Raw genomic sequence first — 17,968 nt, 5'->3', positions numbered from 1 at the left:
GGCCATCTAACGCCAAAAGGGTATCTCTGCAGTGGGGCTGCCAAGGAAGGCTGGCGCTGGTCAGGGCTGGCCCTCGTGGACTGGTTCCTGTGCCGCGCCTGCACTAAACGTTCTGAATAGCACCTGGGCTTAGCGACTTCTGTTTTTTTAACTTGGATCACGTGGGTGGGTGGAGGGTTAGATGATGAGAGACTTCTTCCTGGGCCTGTCTTTAGGTTACCTGAGATTTCTCATGAATGGCCCTGGGATAATCGACATCTACCTGGCCTTATGACCTGGAAGAAATAGGGTAATAGTTATGCATATTTTCCGAGCATGAGACCTGTCTGCACAGACTGATTGACTTTTGAAAAATAAAATAATGCTGACCATTTACCAGAGCTAAATTAAATTGGCCACACCATCTTACTATTATATTCCTCTTGGACTGAAGAGTTGTTTATATTATGTTCAACTAAAATAAATTTCAATCTATTTAATGCACCCATTTTTAATTATTTTATCAAAATGATTACTTTGCTCATACTCAGGTTTCATATGTTCATAAAAAATAGTTTTAAAGCAGTGTATATGTCTACAGCTTCTTCCCCTTAAAAGAGATTTGCAGGTTTTTATCTTGCATTTTAAGTTGAAAAGCCTCCAAATATCTTAGATATGCTGACGATCAACTAAACAACATGCACTAAAAGGATAATAGAACATGAGTACCATGCTTAGACACCTATTAGTACCAGTCACAGCCTAGTACTAATACACACTGCCTCATACAACAATAACAAAACAAACAAAAAACACTACTCCAGAGTGAAAATACTGGTATATTTGTATAATGCAAGAGAAATACAGATATAAATCTTCAAAACAGAAGGTACATTAATAAAAATGTAGCATTATAAGGAAAAATGATACAGTACTTGCAGAATTTAGTCTTTCAATTTAAGATTACCATGTGTCTAACAAAGAAACATTATTTAAAATTACAGTTCTCATTATTAATTTAAAATAACCATCAGTAGAATAGCACAGCTTAACCTAGCAAACATTTTAAGGAAATGCTTTGTTTCCTAGAAGTAAAGTATCATTATATGCCATTCATTTATTTATACCATGAACAAAAGAAGAACAATTTTCAAAGTGGAAATTAGTTTCATAAAACAGAATAAAGCTGGGCTCCTCAAAGCACAAGTTGTTTCCATAAAATTATTTTAATTTTTATTGGCAAAAAAATAGCTAAACAATTCTGATTTAGTACTCTGCTTCTCAGAGCCTCCCAATCCACGAACCGAGATGAGTACATACAAAAACATGCAATACTGTATTTTCTCCACACCATTACTAACCAAAACACTTTTTAACTCTTTTAAAAGTTACAATTTTACAGAAATGTTTCCAGTCAAGATTGGTATACTGCAGAGAGCAGTTGTTGCTGACGAGTAGTATCTGGTAGTGTAAAGTAACATAGGAAACAAAACTTGTTACTGCTTAAAAAACTACTGCCTTGTTAGTCACTCCCATAGCTGCTCTTTAAATTCAGTATCAATACTGAACAAAGTTCTCAACACTTTCAAAGAACCAAAGCAACACAACCGACTCCGTGGGCGGCAATTCAGTGGGAACTTAAGACAATTCCCCCCCTGCCCTTCTCCTTCCAGCAGAAGATGTTCAAGAAATCCGACTTGTGAAGACCTCCTCGGTTCCTCTACTTCACTGCAAAATGTAATGCCACTTGAGGTTGTCAAAAATAGCTTCTGTAGAAAACTGGCCATGGTCTTTAGGAAACGCTGCATGAAGGAAATTACTTTAGCCTTTATTTAAAAAAAAAAGAAAAGAAAGAAAAGGTAATAACATGGAATAAAAGACATCAGTACCAATACAAAGACTCCAGGCCTATTTTCAGGATGAAAATATATTTGGGAGGACAATGAGCGGAGTTGGGGTGGTGCTGGACATCCACACCCACCCCTTCATTAAAAGCAATCTGTACAATCCAAGTGCTTATCCACTTTGTCATTTTGAAGGCAGCTTAGACCATTAAAAAGGGGGCAGAAGGGGAGAAAGAAAGTCGTTGTCCAAGCCAAAAGGGAAGGTCGGGTTGGGGTATAGGTGGCAGGAGAGCCCTTTATAAACCGATGCCTTTCAAGTCGCAGGGGAGGGTGGCCTGGGTGGTCTGGGGGCTCTGGCAGCAGGGGAACTGGGCCCGGAAGCAGTCCCTCAGCTCCCTGTTGAAGAGGAAGCACACGACTGGGTTGATGCCGGCCTGTGCGAAGGTCAGCCACACGGAGGCCGTCAAGTAGGCCTGGGGGACGGCGCCAGGGCGCACCAAGACCCGCAGGTAACTGGCCACGACATATGGCCCCCAGAGCAGCAGGAAGAGCAGCGTGATGGCGTAAAACATCTTGCACAGCCTCTTCTCCGTCTTGAACTCCTCCAGCACGAGGAGGCGGCGCGCGCCACGGCCGGGCCCGGCGGGCCGGATGCCCACGAGCGCCGGTGGCGTGGGCCCGCGGCCGAAGCCCGCCGTCCAGTTGGCGGCCGCCTGGCCGGTGGCGCCTGGGCCGTGGAAAGTCCAGTCGTGGCTGACGGCTGGCACGAGGCGCGCGGGCCTCATCTTGCGGCGGTCGTGGATAAAGAACAGCAGGCGGAGGTAGACGAGGTGCGTGGCGCCCACGACCACCGCGAGCAGCAGCAGGAAGCCGAGCGCGCCGGGGGCGCCGTCGGGCCGCTGCTCCAGGGCGCACGGCGCGTCCTCGTCGTCGCCGCCGCCATCCAGCACGGGCGGGAAGGCCGCGGCCAGCGCCAGCGCCCAGGCGGCGCACACCAGCATGGCGGCGCACGGCCAGCCGGCCAGACGCTCGGCGTAGAAGCGGTGGTGCGCGATGGCCAGGTAGCGAGTGACGCCCACGCCGAGCAGCAGGAAGGCGGCGTGGAAGCAGAAGAGCGCGGCCAGGAAGGCCAACAGCTTGCAGCCCAGGGCGCCCGGCGGGGTTCCCGCCGCGGCCGCCGCGCGCCGCGCCGCCAGCATGACGGCCGGGAGGCAGGCGAGCGCGCGCAGCCCGTCGGCCAGGCACAGGTCGAGCAGCAGGTAGTACGGGGCGCGGTGCAGGCTGCGCTCCCGCACGATGAGCAGCGCGAAAAGCACGTTGCCGGCCAGGCTCACGCACAGCAGCAGGCTGAGCGTGGCCAGCTTGAGGCCCAGCGCGGCCGCCTCGCCGCCACCGCCACCCGGCTCGCTGGCGTTCGCCATCGCGGCCTCCCCGGCCCGACGCTCTGCTCCGGGGCCGCTCCCGGCCTCGCCGCTCCGCGCGCCGCCCGGCCCAGGCTCCGCCGCTGCACGGGCCCTGCGCGAGCTCCCGGGCCGGCGGGGCTCAGCCTGCGCCCGGCTGGCTCCTCTCGGGCTCCCCGCGCCACCGCGCCGCCGCCGCCATCTCAGCAATGATGCGCGCAGGAGGCGACGGCCACTCCCTGCGCCCTGGGCGCCGCGGGCTTCACTGCGGACAGGGCCGTGCGGCCGCCAGCAGCCCCCTGCATTCTCCTCCTCCCCTCCGCCAATGCCGCCGCGCCTCTTGGCTCTGCCCCCGCCGGGCCCGCCGCCGCCGGCGCCGCCGCCTCCGAGGAGCCCCCTCCCCTCCGCCGGAGCGCGCAGCGCGGCCGCCTCCCGTGCCGGGCTGGGCTGGGGCGCCGCCGCGGCAGCTGCGGGGCTGGGAGGCGGCCGGGAGGGATGCAGGGCCCAGGACGCGAGGTGGTGACAAGTCGCGTTTGGCCCCAGGTAACGGGGGTCCGGCAGCGGCGCCCGGCGCCCGCGCTAGGGTCACGAAGGCCGTACGCTGGGGTGGGGGTGGAGGGGCGGAAGGAGGGGAAGGAGGGTTGCTTGGGATAGCAGGGTCGGGAGGCCTCAGGGGATAGGAATATCTGGGATGAGCCTTCTGCCCGGAAGCTAATAATAATTAACAGTAATCACCTTCGTCACAGTCCTGTAACCGCTAATGCTCAGGTGAGCACTGATGGGTGGCAGTGTCCTGGGAGTTTTAGAAGCGTTATTTTGCTCAGCGTTCACAGTAACTGCGAAGTTGGTTTTAATCTTAACCCGTTTGTACCCGAGGAGGCAGAGCTTGGAGGTCAAGGGAGTTGAGAACCGGTAAACGGCAGAGCTAGGATTCACATCTCTCTGGGTCTGATATCCAAGGCTGGGTTCTCAGCGACTGTACAGCAGGCTCTGATTCCCGCCTCGCCGTGGTCCCAGGGAAGACATATGTCGGGAAAAGAAATTTAGCGTTTTCTCTTAAGTGACTTGGAAGGTGAACCCCGTGACACCTTCTTCCCACCGTGTCCATTTTCTGGGTAAGCCTGAAAGGGCAGCCCCTATTCTGAGCCTCAGACACACTAAGATCTCTTAAGTCTTTGCACCTGCTGTTCCCTCTGCCTGGCCCAGCCTCACAGCAGGCTCTCCAGCCTTTGGGCCATCCTACTGACCATCCTTCTACTTTACTGTCCATTCATTTACCTCCTAGTACTTATTATTTACCATTACATATTTTAATTTATTTTAAAAATCTGATCCTTCCAACTAGTCTCTAAGCTCCATGTCGGCAAGGAACCGTGTCAGTTTTTTGTACCGCTATGCCAAATGCCTAGCATAGTAAAGCCAGAATTAAGAAATATGTTGTTTCCAGGTACACTCACTTTTTTTATTTTATGCAGAACTTTATTTATTGCCTACCTACTATGTGCATAGAGGACACTTTGGTGGGCATTTCCAGGGCAACACAAGATCATAGAAAGGCTGAATCATCAGGAATGTAAACTTGAGTCTGTAGGCAGTGAAGAGCCCCTGAAGGTTTTGGAGGAGAAAGACGTGATGCGAGCTGTGCTCCGGGAAGACTGGGAAGATTGTTTTGGCAGTTGTGTTTGAGAGGACTCACAGCAGAGCCTGGAAGTGTAGCCTCGAGCGTCAGACTTCACTGTGCATGCAAATCACTGGGGGTCTGTGGAAATGCAGATTCTGGTTCAGTAATCTGGAAGGGACGCGAAGATTCTGCATGTTTAGCAAGTTCCTAGGTGACACTAATGGTGGTGGTCCACAGACCACACTTTGAGCAAGGACCTTGAAGACAGTGTGGACATCTTGCAAAAATCTAAGTGACAGCCAATAAAGATCTGACTTAGCACCCCTAAGTGGCCAGGGGCAAGTGGCTGACCAGACAGGTCTGCAAGTGTTTATTGACAGAAAAGAGGGTACTTTGGTTAGGATTGCATTTTGATAATAGTAACTAAAAATATACATAAATTTATTTTCCTCCTGCAATAAGATGTCTGGATGTCAGTGATTGCCGACATTGAATTATTGGCTTATGACTGAGTCTCTGAAAGCCTTTTAGCCCTTCCCTCATGATCAACAGCCTGCTGACACCTCAGCCATTGCTTATGCATTCCAGGCAGAAAGAAGGAAATGAGGGAAGAGCAGAAGTGTTCCTTCCAGCCAAATAGGCCCCTCTGAAGAGATTTTAAGAAGTCCTACATTATAACAAGCAGTTATATGTCATTGGCTACCACTATCAGGAAGGGAAGTTGGGAAATGGTTTCTTTTTTTAGAAAGACAGACATTTAGCAGTAGAGAATGAGATCCTGCCTTGATGTGGACCTTAGCACTTGACCTGCTTCTGCCCAGGGAAGGGATGCCTTCTAATGACCCACACAAAGACCGCAACTCCAGTTCCTGTGTGATAATATGAGTGGTACCCACCAGTTACTAAGTACTTCCTGTGTGCTATGTTCTGTGCTGAGTCCCTGACGTGTTATTTCATCATTGTAAGGGCCGTCTGTAGTAGGTTCTGTCACAATCTCTGTTTTGCAGATGAGGCACATAGGTTAAGTAATTTGTGCAGACTTTCACTTCACCACAAGTAAATATGAGAGCTGGGATTGCAAGGCAGAAAGTCTGGTCCTAGAGCCCACACTCATGATTACCATACAGAGTGCCTCTTTTTCATAACTGAAAAGAAAGTTACTGAGTTTCTAAAAACAACAAACAAACAAAAACTACTGATGTTTATGTGCACAGAATTATAGTCCTTTCAGAGAGGGAAGGATTTTCAAAAACCATCTAATCTAACCCTTTTATAAACAGAGCAATTCATTATTGGTTGAGTGGGAAGTAGAAGCCACGTTTTCTCACTCTGAGGTCAGTACCCTTCCCACTTAGTTGAAATAATAATATTATTTGTTCTAATGCACACATGACATTGGACAAGTCATTTAACCACTTGGAATCTGAAATGTTCCCATTTATAAAATGGGGCCTTGGACCAAATGATTTCTGAATGTCCTCAGCTCTGAAGTTCAGACTGTGTATGAGAAAATGCAAGTTGAATGGTTCTATAACCCCATATGAAGAGAGATTCTTCAGACAAGGACACAGAGAAGCGGTAGGCCCTTATCATTTAGACTTCTCTATGATTTCTACTTCTCTCTATGGCTCAATATGTTTCTCTTTGGTATATGAGATTTGGTTTAGTCATTTACCCAGGATCAAATAGCAGAAGCAGCAATAGAAAATGTATAAATCATGGCTCTCACAGCATTTATATGTCTGCTTCTTTCATGCTTAACATTTGTTCAGTAGATTAGTACTTAAGGAAAAACTATTAACGTTTATTTCATTGCCAGAATCAACTTATTTTCCTTTTATTGTTTCTAGGAAGCTTCAGACAAGAATTTAAATAGTTTCGTAGGCTCCAAGTTAAGTGCTTGCACCTCAAAGCATAACAGCTCTATGATATTTTTTCCTATAACATTTTCCATTTTGCTTATAACCAAATTTTTCCTTTTGCACATAGATGGAAAAGTTGCGATTTTCCCCTGAATCAGATATGTCACTTCTTTGCTGAACATATAGAATGTGAGAATGATAATAAAAACCCAGACTGTTCATAGGAACTGATTGACACACCTTGACAGATGCAGCAAGGCCATGAGTCCCACCATCATGGGAGCCAGTGTGGCCGATGTCTCCTGGCCAGTCATCTGCCAATAGGTGCATTGCACAGAAAGTTAGAAAAGGTTGGTTTGACTTAACCCCATCCCAGCTCTTAGAAAACATGAGCCACAGTCTATGTCCAGTGGATGCTGGGTTCTCAAAGGACAGCTCTCAGACTGGCCTCTCATGGCAGGGAGTCATTACTTCAGGAATGAAAGTGGACTTGGAGTTACGTGTACCTTGGTTCATACCCAAGTCCCACCAATTACTGGTGTGCATCTTAGCCAAGTCCCGTGTGTCCTCTGAACCTCTGAACCTCAAAGCCGTGTTGTGAGGAAGACTCCATTAAATGTGACCCATGTACAGAGTGTGGCACAGGTGTCACACAGTGGTATGTAATGAATGGCAGCTACAGTTACTCACGTTTGCTCTTACCAGACTATAAATGCCTTGGCTAATCATGTCTTGATTGACTTTTGTATTTCTTACCCCAAATTAGCCTATCAGGAGGTCCTATACATAGAGGGTTCTCAATATTTGTGTGGCAGGTATGAGTGTCAGTCCATAAAATCAAGCATGCAAGAAATATATAACTGCTTTCTAGAAACCTAATTTCTCACTCTGAGTTAACCATTTTGTCTTGCTGGAGGGGGGAAAAAATGTAGGGAAAAAAAATGTAACCTTAGTGCTTCTTGGGTTTCATCATGGCCCCTTGCTTCTTCAGGACATGACATAATTTCAGGGTAGTGCCTAGATTGCACAGACACAGTCGTTCAAGACATGCCTGTGTGTGTGTGTGTGTGTGTGTGGGGGGGGTAATCTCATCTAATGTTTGGTCGGTTCTTACCTTACTATTCTTGTCCTTACAAGCCATTGTGGTTTAGTGATCCTTAGTTGCCTTGTGCCAAACTTAGGGTTGAGAATTTTGGGGCTGAAGATATATATGATACAGATACACCACAGCCATGCCTCGCAGCAGTGTGTCTGGGAAATGGGGTGCAGATCCTTTATCTCTTGGTGCCCTTTCTTTCTCCTTCCTTCTGCCTCCCTTTCTGGGGACTCCCTAACTACTCTGGCAGAGGGGGAAACCACTTCTTCCTTGTTTTTCTAGAAAATATAATTGGCCAATTCCCCTGGTCCTAGAATTTAGGTGTTTGGGAGAACAAAAGCCGGGCAGCTACTTTGCTATAAACCTCTCCTAGGCAAGGAAGCCTTGAGCCTGCTATCTGCTTGAATATTGGGAAGGAAAGAGAAAAATAGAGGAAGAAAAATTATGAGTGCATACCTTAAAATATTGTTTTCACTGCATATATTTGTTGACCAATTCATTTAATATCTTTATTTGTATGTGCATGGCATATTGTTATTTTAGTAAAAATTCTTTTAACAGTTGATTTTTTTCCACATGCAAAAGAATGAAGTTGGACCTCTCCCTCGCACCATATACAAAACTCAAGTCAAAATGGATCATAGACCTAAGAGTTAGAGCAAAACCATATATTTCTTAGAAGAAAACATAGGAGTAAATCTTCATGACTTTAGATTAGGCAGTAGTTTCTTAGGTAAGACACCCAAAAGATAAGTAACAAAACAAAAATAGATAAATTGGATTTTATTAAAAGTTTAAAAGTTTGTAATTCAAAGAACACCTTCAAGAAAGTGAAAAGACAATCTATAGAATGGGGGAAAATATATTCAGGTTACAGATCTGATGAGGGACTTCTATCCAGGATATATAAAGAACTCTTATAACTCAACAATATAAAGACAAATAACCCAATTGAAAATTGGCCAAAGGATTTGAATGGGCATTTCTCTGAAAAGACTTACAAATGGCCAGTAAACTCAAGGAAAGATGCTTAACATCATTGGTCATTAGGAAAATGCAAATCAAAGGTATCACTTCACACCTAGTAGGATGGCCGTTATCAAAAAGACAGAATTACAGATGTTGGTGATGATGTGGAGAAATTGGAACTCACATACAATGCTAGTTGGAATGTAAAATGATGCAGCTACTTTGGAAAATAGTTTGGCAGTTCCTCAAAAAGTTAAAATGGAGTTACCTATGACACTGCAGTTCCACTCCTAGATATGTATCCAAGAGAAATGAAAACATGTCCACATAAAAATTTATACACTGGGCAGCCAGATGGATCAGTTGGTTAGAGCACAAGCTCTGAACAACAGGGTTGCCAGTTCGATTCCCACTTGGGCCAGTGAGCTGCGCCCTCCACAACTAGATTGAAGGACAACGACTGGAGCTGATGGGCCCTGGAAAAACATACTATTCCCCAATAAAATTTTTTTTAAAAAATTGTACACAAATGTTCATAGCAGCGTTTTTCATAATAGCCCAAAGGAGAAAGCAATCCAAATGTCCATCAACGGATGAATGGATAAACAAAATGTGATAAATCCATAAAATCCATACAATGGAATATTATTCACTCATCAGACAGCATGAAGTACTGTTACATGATAAAACATGGGTGAACCTTGAAAATGTGCTAAGTGAAAGAACCGAAACACAAAAGACCATGTACTATACGATCCCATTTATCTTAAATGCCCAGAATAGGCAAATCCTTGCAGACAGAAAGTAGATTAGTAGCACCGTTTCCCTGGAAATGAGACCCAGCCGGACCATCAGCTCTAATGCTTTGTTTGGAGCAAAAGTTAATATAAGACCCGGTCTTACTAGCACCTTTGTTCTGCTTGTCATGCTTTGATGCTGAAGAGAACTTGGGGGAAGGGATTAAGAAATTCTTATTCAGTCAGTAGCTTTATAGGGGTATTGCAATGTCTGTCTGCTAGAAAAACTGGCGCTTTTTTGGATCCAGTAGTATACCGAGGGGCTTTGCATGCATTATCTGATTTACTCCTTCAGAACCCTGTACCCCCATTTCACAGATTAGGAACCTTGAGTCTTATGTTAATTAGAGCAGTTAATTACGTAGTCTGTGGTTACATAGCATAAAGTGACAAAGCAAGGTTAAAAATTTAGTCTGTCCGGCCTGAAAGTCTGAATTCTTAATAAATACATATAGGGCTGTGTTGACTAATACATAATAGAGGGAAAACCCATCAATATCTTGTAAATATTAACCTGGGGGTTGTATCATCTGATGCAGAATTGAGAAAAACCATTGTGCTGTAGGCAGTTTTTTAACCACCTGACTATGAATACTTCCAATATATAATAGAAAAGAAACAAAAATCTACAGTAGTATGTTATCACCATTTTAAAATCTTTTTTTTATGTATTTTTTAAATTTACCCTCATTTTTTTTTCTTTTTTTTTTAATTTATTGGGGTGATAATTGATAGTAAAATTACATTGATTTCAGGTGTACAATTCTGTAATACATCATCTATAAATCCCATTGTGTGTTCACCACCCAGAGTCAGTTCTCCTTCCATCACCATATATTTGATCCCCCTTACCCTCATCTCCCACCCCCCATCCCTCTTACCCTCTGGTAACCACTAAACTATTGTCTGTGTCTATGAGTTTTTGTTTCTCATTTGTCTTGTTCTTTTGTTGTTTTTGGTTTATATACCACATATCAGTGAAATCATATGGTTCTCTGCTTTCTCTGTCTGAATTATTTGGCTTAGCATTATACTCTCAAGATCCATCCATGTTGTCACAAATGTTCCTATATCATCTTTTCTTACCGCCGAATAGTATTCCATAGTGTATATATACCACAACTTCTTTATCCATTCATCTATCGAAGCACATTTTGGTTGTTTCCATGTCTTGGCCACCGTAAACAAAGCTGCAATGAACATTGGAGCATACGTGTCTTTATGTATAAATGTTTTCAGATTTTTTGGGTAGATACCCAGGAAAGGGATTGCTGGGTCATATGGTAATTCTATTCGTAATTTTTTGAGGAACCTCCACACTGCCTTCCATAACGGCTGCACCAGTCTGCATTGCCACCAACAGTGTATGAGGGTTCCTTTTTCTCCACAGCTTCTCCAACACTTGTTACTATTTGTCTTGTTGATGATAGCCATTCTGACTGGGGTGAGGTGATATCACCCCAGTGATATATTGTGGTTTTTATTTGCATTTCTCTGATGATTAGTGATGTTGAGCATTTTTCTTTTCATATGTCTATTTACCATTTGTATGTCCTCTTTGGAGAAATGTCTCTTCAGGTCCTCTGCTCATTTTTCAGTTGGGTTGTTTGTTTTTTTGTTGTTGAGTTTCATGAGTTCCTTGTGTATTTTGGATATTAGCCCCTTACCGGAGGCACTGTTTGCAAAAATCTTCTCCCATTCAGTTGGTTGCCTCTTTATTTTGTTGATGGTTTCTTTTGCTGTGCAGAAGCTTTTAAGTTTCATATAGTCCCTCCCATTCATTTACTTTAGCTTTTACTTCCATTGCCTTTGGAGTCAAATTCATAAAATGCTCATTGAACCTAAGGTCCATAAGTTTAGTACCTATGTTTTCTTCTATGCAGTTTATTGTGTCAGGTCTTATGCTTAAGTCTTTGATCCATTTTGAATTAGTTTTTGTACATGGTGACAGATAGCAGTCCAGTTTCATTGTTTTGCACGTGGCTATCCAATTCTTCCAGCACCATTTATTGAAGAGGCTGTCTTTCCTCCATTGTATGTTTTTAGCTTCTTTGTCAAAAATTATCTGTCCATAGTTATGTGGTTTTATTTCTGTGTTCGCAATTCTATTCCATTTGTCTGTGTCTGTTTTTCTGCAAATACCATGCTGTTTTGATTATTGTAGCCCTGTAGTACAAGCTAAAGTCAGGGAGTGTGATAACCCCAGTATTGTTCTTTTTTCTTAAGATTGCTTTGGCTATTTGGGGTCTTTTGTGGTTCCAAACAAATCTGATGATTTTTTGTTCTATTTCTTTAAAAAATGTCATTGGGATTTTGATGGGGATTGCATTAAATTTGTATATTGCTTTAGGTAATATGGCCATTTTAACTATGTTGATTCTTCCAATCCACGAGCATGGAGTGTCTTTCCATTTCTTTGTGTCTTCTTTAGTTTCTTTCAAAAATATCTTACAGTTTTCACCATATAGATCCTTCACATCCTTGGTTAAGTTTATTCCTAGGTATTTTATTCTTTTTGCTGCAATTGCAAAAGGAGTTGTTTTTTGTATTTCTTTTTCTGAGATTTCATTGTTAGTATATAGGAAAGCAATGGACTTTTGTACGTTGATTGTGTAGCCAGCAAGTTTACTGTATTTGTTGATTGTTTCTAATAGGTTTTTGGTGGAGTCTTTAGGGTTTTCTATACATAGCATCATGTCATCTGCAAAGAGTGATAATTTAACTTCTTCATTCCCAATTTGGATGCCTTTTATTTCTTTCTCTTGCCTGATTGCTCTGGCAAGGACTTCCAACACTATGTTGAAAAGCAGAGGTGATAGGGGACAGCCCTGTCGTGTTCCTAAACATAGAGCAAAGGGCTTCAGTTTTTCACCATTAATTATGAGATTAGCAGAGGGCTTGTCATATATGGCCTTTATTATGTTAAGGTATATTTCTTCTATACCTATTTTATTAAGTGTTTTAATCATAAATGGATGTTGTATCTTGTCAAATGCTCTTTCTGCATTAATTGATATAATCATATGATTTTTGTCCTTTATTTTGTTTATGTGATGTATCACATTGATGGATTTGAGTATGTTGAACCATCCTTGTGCCCTGAGGATGAACCCCACTTGGTCGTGATGAATAATCTTTTTAATGCATTGTTGTATTCGATTTGCTAGAATTTTGTTTAGGATTTTTGCATCTGTATTCATCAGAGATATTGGTCTGTAGTTTTCTTTTTTTGTGCTGTCCTTACCAGGTTTTGGTAGCAGGGTAATGTTGGCCTCATAAAATGAGTTAGGGAGTGCTGTCTCTTCTTCAATTTTTTGGAAGAGTTTGAGCAGGATTGGTATTAGATCCTCTTTGAAGGTTTGGTAGAATTCACTAGTGAAGCCATCTGGTCCCAGACTTTTGCTTTTGGGAAGGTTTTGGATGACTGATTCAATTTCGTTACTGGTGATTGGTCTGTTTATATTTTCCAGTTTTCAATGGTTCAGCCTTGGAAGGCTACATGTTTCTAAGAACTTGTCCATTTCTTCTAGGTTATTGAATTTGGTGGCATATAGTCCTTCATAGTATTCTTGGATGATCATTTGTATTTCTGTGTTGTCTGTGATAACGTCCCCTTTTTCATTTAGGATTTTGTTAATTAGTGTCTTCTCTCTTTTCATCTTAGTGAGTCTAGCCAAGGGTTTGTCAATTTTGTCAATCTTTTCAAAGAACCAGCTCTTTGTCACATTAATTTTTTCTGTTGTCTTTTTGTTCTCTATTTCATTTAGTTCTGCTCTGATTTTTGTTTTTCCTTTCTTCTGCTGACCTTGGTTTTCACTTGCTCTTCTTTTTCTAGTTCTCTAAAGTGTAACATGAGGTTATTTATTTGGGATTTTTCTTGTTTCTTGACATAGGCCTGTAATGATACAAATTTCCCTCTTAAAACTGCTTTTGCTGCATCCCAAAAATTTTGGTAGGATGTATTTTCATTGTCATTTGTTTCTATGTATCTTTCGATCTCTCCTCTAATTTCTTCTTTGACCCAGTTGTTCTTTAAAAATATGTTGTTTAATCTCCATGTATTTGTGTTTTTCCTGCTTTCTTTTTGTAGTTGATATCCAATTTCAAAGCCTTGTGATCAGAGAATATGCTTGGTATGATTTCAATCTTCTTAAATTTGCTGAGGCTGATTTTATGTCCCAATATATGGTCTATCCTTGAGAATGTTCCATGTACACTAGAAAAGAATGTCTGATGTTTTAGGATGAAGTGCTCTATATATGTCAATTATGTCCATTTCATCTAATGTGTCATTTAGGGCTGCTATTTCGTTATTTATTTTGTGTTTAGATGATCTATCTATAGCTGTCAATGATGTATTTAGGTCCCCTACTCTAATTGTGTTTGGTCAGTTTCTCCCTTTAGTTCTGTTAATAGTTGCTTGGTATATTTCGGTGCCCCCTGATTGGGGCATAAATATTGATGACTGTTATGTCTTCTTATTGTATAGTCCCCTTTACCATTATGAAATGTCCATCTTTGTCTCTTGTTACCTTTTTCACCCTGAAGTCTGTTTCATCTGATATCATTATGGCTACACCTGATTTTCTCTGGGTACCATTTGCTTGGAGTGTCAATTTCCACCCTTTCACTTTGAGTCTGTGCTTGTCCTTGTAGCTGAGATGTGTCTCTTGGAGACAGCATATGGTTGGGTTTAATTTTTTGATCCAATCTGCTACTCTGTGCCTTTTTATTGGTGAGTTCAGTCCATTTACATTTAGGGTGATTATTGATATGTGAGAATTTCCTGTCATTCTATCTTTAGTTTTCTGGTAAGGCTGTGTCTCCATTGTTTCTTTGCCTTTTTGTTGTTGTCTATTATTTCTGTGTGGTGGTATTCTATGATGTTTCCCTCTGTTTCTTTTTTTATTACAGTATCTATTTCACTTCTGGATGTTTTTTGAGTGGTTACCCTTAAGTTTATGTAAACGAAAGTTGGATATTTAGAGTATTCCATTTTCTTCAGCACGCTTACTTTCTCCGATCCCATATTCTGGTTCAGGCCTCTACTCTCCCCCTTTTTATGTTTTGGTTGCCACAGATTGTCCCTGTTGATTGTGGTCGAATAGCCTCCTTTAGTATTTCTTGTAGTGCAGGTCATGTATTAGAAAATTCCCTCAGCTTCTGTATGTCTGGAAAGGTCTTCATTCCTCCTTCATATCTAAAGGATATCTTTGCTGGATATATTATTTTTGGCTCATGATTTCTCTCTTTCAATAGTTTGAATATTTGGTTCCACTCTCTCCTGGCTTGTAGAGTTTTTGCTGAAAAATCTGATGATTCTCTAATGGGCTTTCCTTTGTAGGTTACCGTCTTCTTTTCGCTGGCTGTCTTCTGGATTCTTTCTTTGTCGTTGATTTTAAACAGCTTCAATACAATGTGCCTTGGAGAAGGCCTGTTGGGATTGAGGTAATTAGGTGTTCTATTTGCTTCTTGGATTCGAGGGTCCAGTTCTGTCCACAAGTTTGGGAAGTTCTCATCAACAATCTGTTTGAATATATTCTCTGTTCCCTTCTCTCTTTCTTCTCCTTCTGGTATGCCCATTATTCTTATATTGCTCTTTCTGATGGAGTCAGAAAGTTCTTGTAGAGTTCTTTCATTTCTTTTAAGTCTCAAGTCTCTTTCTTCTTCCATTTGTGTAATTTCCAGGTTTCTATCTTTGATATCACTGATTCTTTCCTCCATCTGGTCAACTCTACTACCTAAGCTGGTTATTTCATTCTTAATTTCTTCTATTGAGTTCTTAATCTCCAGAAATTCTATTTGGTTCTTTTTTAAAATTTCAATCTCTTTCGTAAAATGCTCATGTTGTTCTTTGATTGTGTTTCTGAGTTCATTATACTGCCTTTCTGTGTTTTCTTGCATCTCGTTGAGTTTTTTCAGAACTGCAATCTTGAATTCTCTGTCATTTAAGTCACATATTTCTGTATCTTTAAGTTCCTTTTCTGGAGATTTTTCACTTTCTTTCTGAGCTATCTTGTTGTCTTGGTTATTCATGGCAATTACTGATTTACTGTTTCTCTTCCTAGACATCTACAGGAGTGGCTTCTGCAACAGGTTGATAGGAAGTGGTCTTTCTTTTGTTTTCCAGTACTTGTTGGTAGAATGTTTTATTTTCTCTCCGACTGCAGCCTTTTTTCTCTCTCTCACACGGTAGTGCTATGTTTTCTCTGCACTATTCCAGCTTCTCACAGAATGGGGGGATTCCCTGGGAGACGGGCTTCTCCTCTGTTAATAGTTCATCTAGGTCACAGGGCGCAGTGTCCCGGTGGGTATGCGGAGAGTTTTTGAAGTTCCAAAGCTCTTCCTGCACCAGATTCAGAGCCCGTATGTTTCAGCAGTTCTGTTTACTCCTGCAGGGATCCGCCCAGATAGGTGTGGTCAGGGGCGGGGTGAGTTGTGAGAGGTGGCCCAGAGCAATGGCGGCAACCACCACCACAGCCGGTCCTGCTTCCACAGCTCTCTCCCCTTTGCTGGAACTAGTTGGGCTGTGAATTTGTGTTTGCGGTCCACAGTTCTCAAAACAGCAAATTTTCTGTTGTTTTGATCTGACACTGCTACTGTTTCGCTTCTAGCACCGGGCAGGTGGGGGCAGGGCGAGCTCTGGGAGGGGAGGGAGGGGGCGGCTAGTCTCAGTGCCTAAGGCTCCGTTCTCTGCTTGGCAGTGAGGGCTTAAACCACCGGTTTCAGCCTTTTTCCCTCAGTCTTTTCTCCGAGGTCTCTGTCGTGAGTGTTGTGTTCAGCCGTGTTGTATGCTGCCCCCTCAGCCCTGTGGGCCATAAGCGGAGCCCTAGCATTCCGATCTCCCGCAGCTGCGGTAGTTCCGGGAAGCAGCGAGCTCGGCGCACTGAGCTAGGTCTGCGTCCTGCGCCCGCGTGGCTCCGTCTCCTTACTTCTCCCTTTCCTCCTCCCCCACTCGCGTGATTCGCCCATCTGGAGGTGACTTTGGTAGTGGGCCTTTTCGTCTTGCCTGTCTGCTGTTCAGGGAGTCCTTTGTGGAGTTTTTGTTGTTTGATTAGTTGTAAATTCCAGGGGAGCTTTACAGAGGCTCACCTCATGCCGCCATTTTGATCCAGTTCCACCTTTTTTATATTTCTGTAATATAATTTTTCAAAGAGTTATAGTCATGACTCCAAGTGAGAAAAAGCCTTGTTTTATGTGGTCACTCTCTTTTCCGTTGTATTTAATAGCTGTTTAAACTCCCTCTAGTGGTTAAATCCTGTTGTGATCCTAAATTATTCTTTTTGTTGTTGTTTTCTAAATTACTCTTTTAAAGATTGAATGCTACCATCAGGATGAGGGTGCTACCTTCAATGCAGAAGATTATAGGATCAAACCTGTTTCTTAAATGTTCTATTCTGTGTATGGAATAATGGTGTGAATATTGTATATCAGAGCTGCTACTGATATATAATATATAATACTTCAGTCTAGCAAAAATCTTCTCCACCTCCCTCGTCTCTTTCACAAAAGTCAAATAGTGCATTGACTGTTGTTACTTTCTGTTAGAGAATGACAGAGACTGTTTTTTAAAATACAGATTTGTGGTGGGCGGCACATCCTTTTTAAATGCTCTAAGCTGTGGAACTGAGGTCCACAAGACACATTTTTAGAGATGTACCACTATTTTTTCATTTTCTGTTTTACCTATTAGCCAATGACTTTCTTGTAACAAAAAAATAAAAGTTTGATTCTAAAACACCCACCCTCTACACACCGACATATCCCACACACGTATAAATTCTCCCTTTTCCCCCTACCACCAAGTTTTGCATTGGATTTTGATTTACATGAAGTTGAGACTCTTTCATTGGGCAGAATTATTACAATTGTTGGGAAGAGTATCTGTAAGAATAAAATAGGTCTTACCTTAGAGACAAGCCAGACAGATTTTTGTGGTGAAACAAGTAACATAAAAGGCATGACTTTGGCACATTTCTCCTTAGATTTCCATAATTCCTCGAGAAGGTCCGAGTTCAGTGTCACAGACGTTTTTATTAAACAGCTATTTTTCTCAGACACCCCCTGCTGCCACCCTAAAAGGCATAGAACTGGTTTAATAAGTAAAGTTGTTTGGAGTATTTAGCATCAGTGAGGTTGGGATTGTAAAATTCCGCACTGCATGGTATAGTTCACAGCTGAATTGTGTATTATAACTACATTTTGTAAATTATACAACTTTTTAATTTTCCTTAAAACTAATGATTTCCTTTCCCCCCCCCCCTTAAAGTGACATGTATCTAACTCGACCTCAAATTTTCTTGTAGAATCATACAATTTCACTCAGTACAGCCAAATTCATCATCCATTCTATTGGTTGTGTTTTTGTCCTTGGAGACATCTTTCCTGGAACCTTTATTC

The 17,968-nt window shown here is 42.6% G+C and overlaps 2 protein-coding genes across 4 annotated transcripts in view; one reads left to right on the top strand and one right to left on the bottom strand.

The window, feature by feature from the left end:
* Nucleotides 1-798: 798 nt before the first annotated feature.
* GPR27 (G protein-coupled receptor 27) lies at nucleotides 799-3,438 on the bottom strand. The gene has a single exon (XM_074313287.2). The coding sequence runs from the start codon at nucleotides 3,242-3,244 to the stop codon at nucleotides 2,120-2,122; it is 1,125 nt and encodes a 374-aa protein (XP_074169388.1). The 5' UTR covers nucleotides 3,245-3,438; the 3' UTR covers nucleotides 799-2,119.
* EIF4E3 (eukaryotic translation initiation factor 4E family member 3) overlaps nucleotides 2,765-17,968 on the top strand; it is a 109,673-nt gene continuing 94,469 nt past the window's right edge. Inside the window, exon 1 of one of the 3 annotated variants that reach the window (XM_074313293.1) lies at nucleotides 2,765-2,884. The gene's annotated coding sequence lies outside the window, so the exon portion shown is untranslated. Of the gene's footprint in view, nucleotides 2,885-2,944; nucleotides 3,083-3,627; nucleotides 3,767-17,968 lie in introns of those variants that run through there. The other 2 variants (XM_074313294.1, XM_074313292.1) reach the window with 2 other exon arrangements.

This window comes from Rhinolophus sinicus, chromosome 5, assembly GCF_057876585.1.
Source record: "Rhinolophus sinicus isolate RSI-liver-muscle chromosome 5, RSI-T2T, whole genome shotgun sequence".
Taxonomy (NCBI): domain Eukaryota; kingdom Metazoa; phylum Chordata; class Mammalia; order Chiroptera; family Rhinolophidae; genus Rhinolophus; species Rhinolophus sinicus.
Note: the sequence above shows the minus strand (reverse complement) of the source record. Positions and strands in the feature narration are given on the sequence as shown.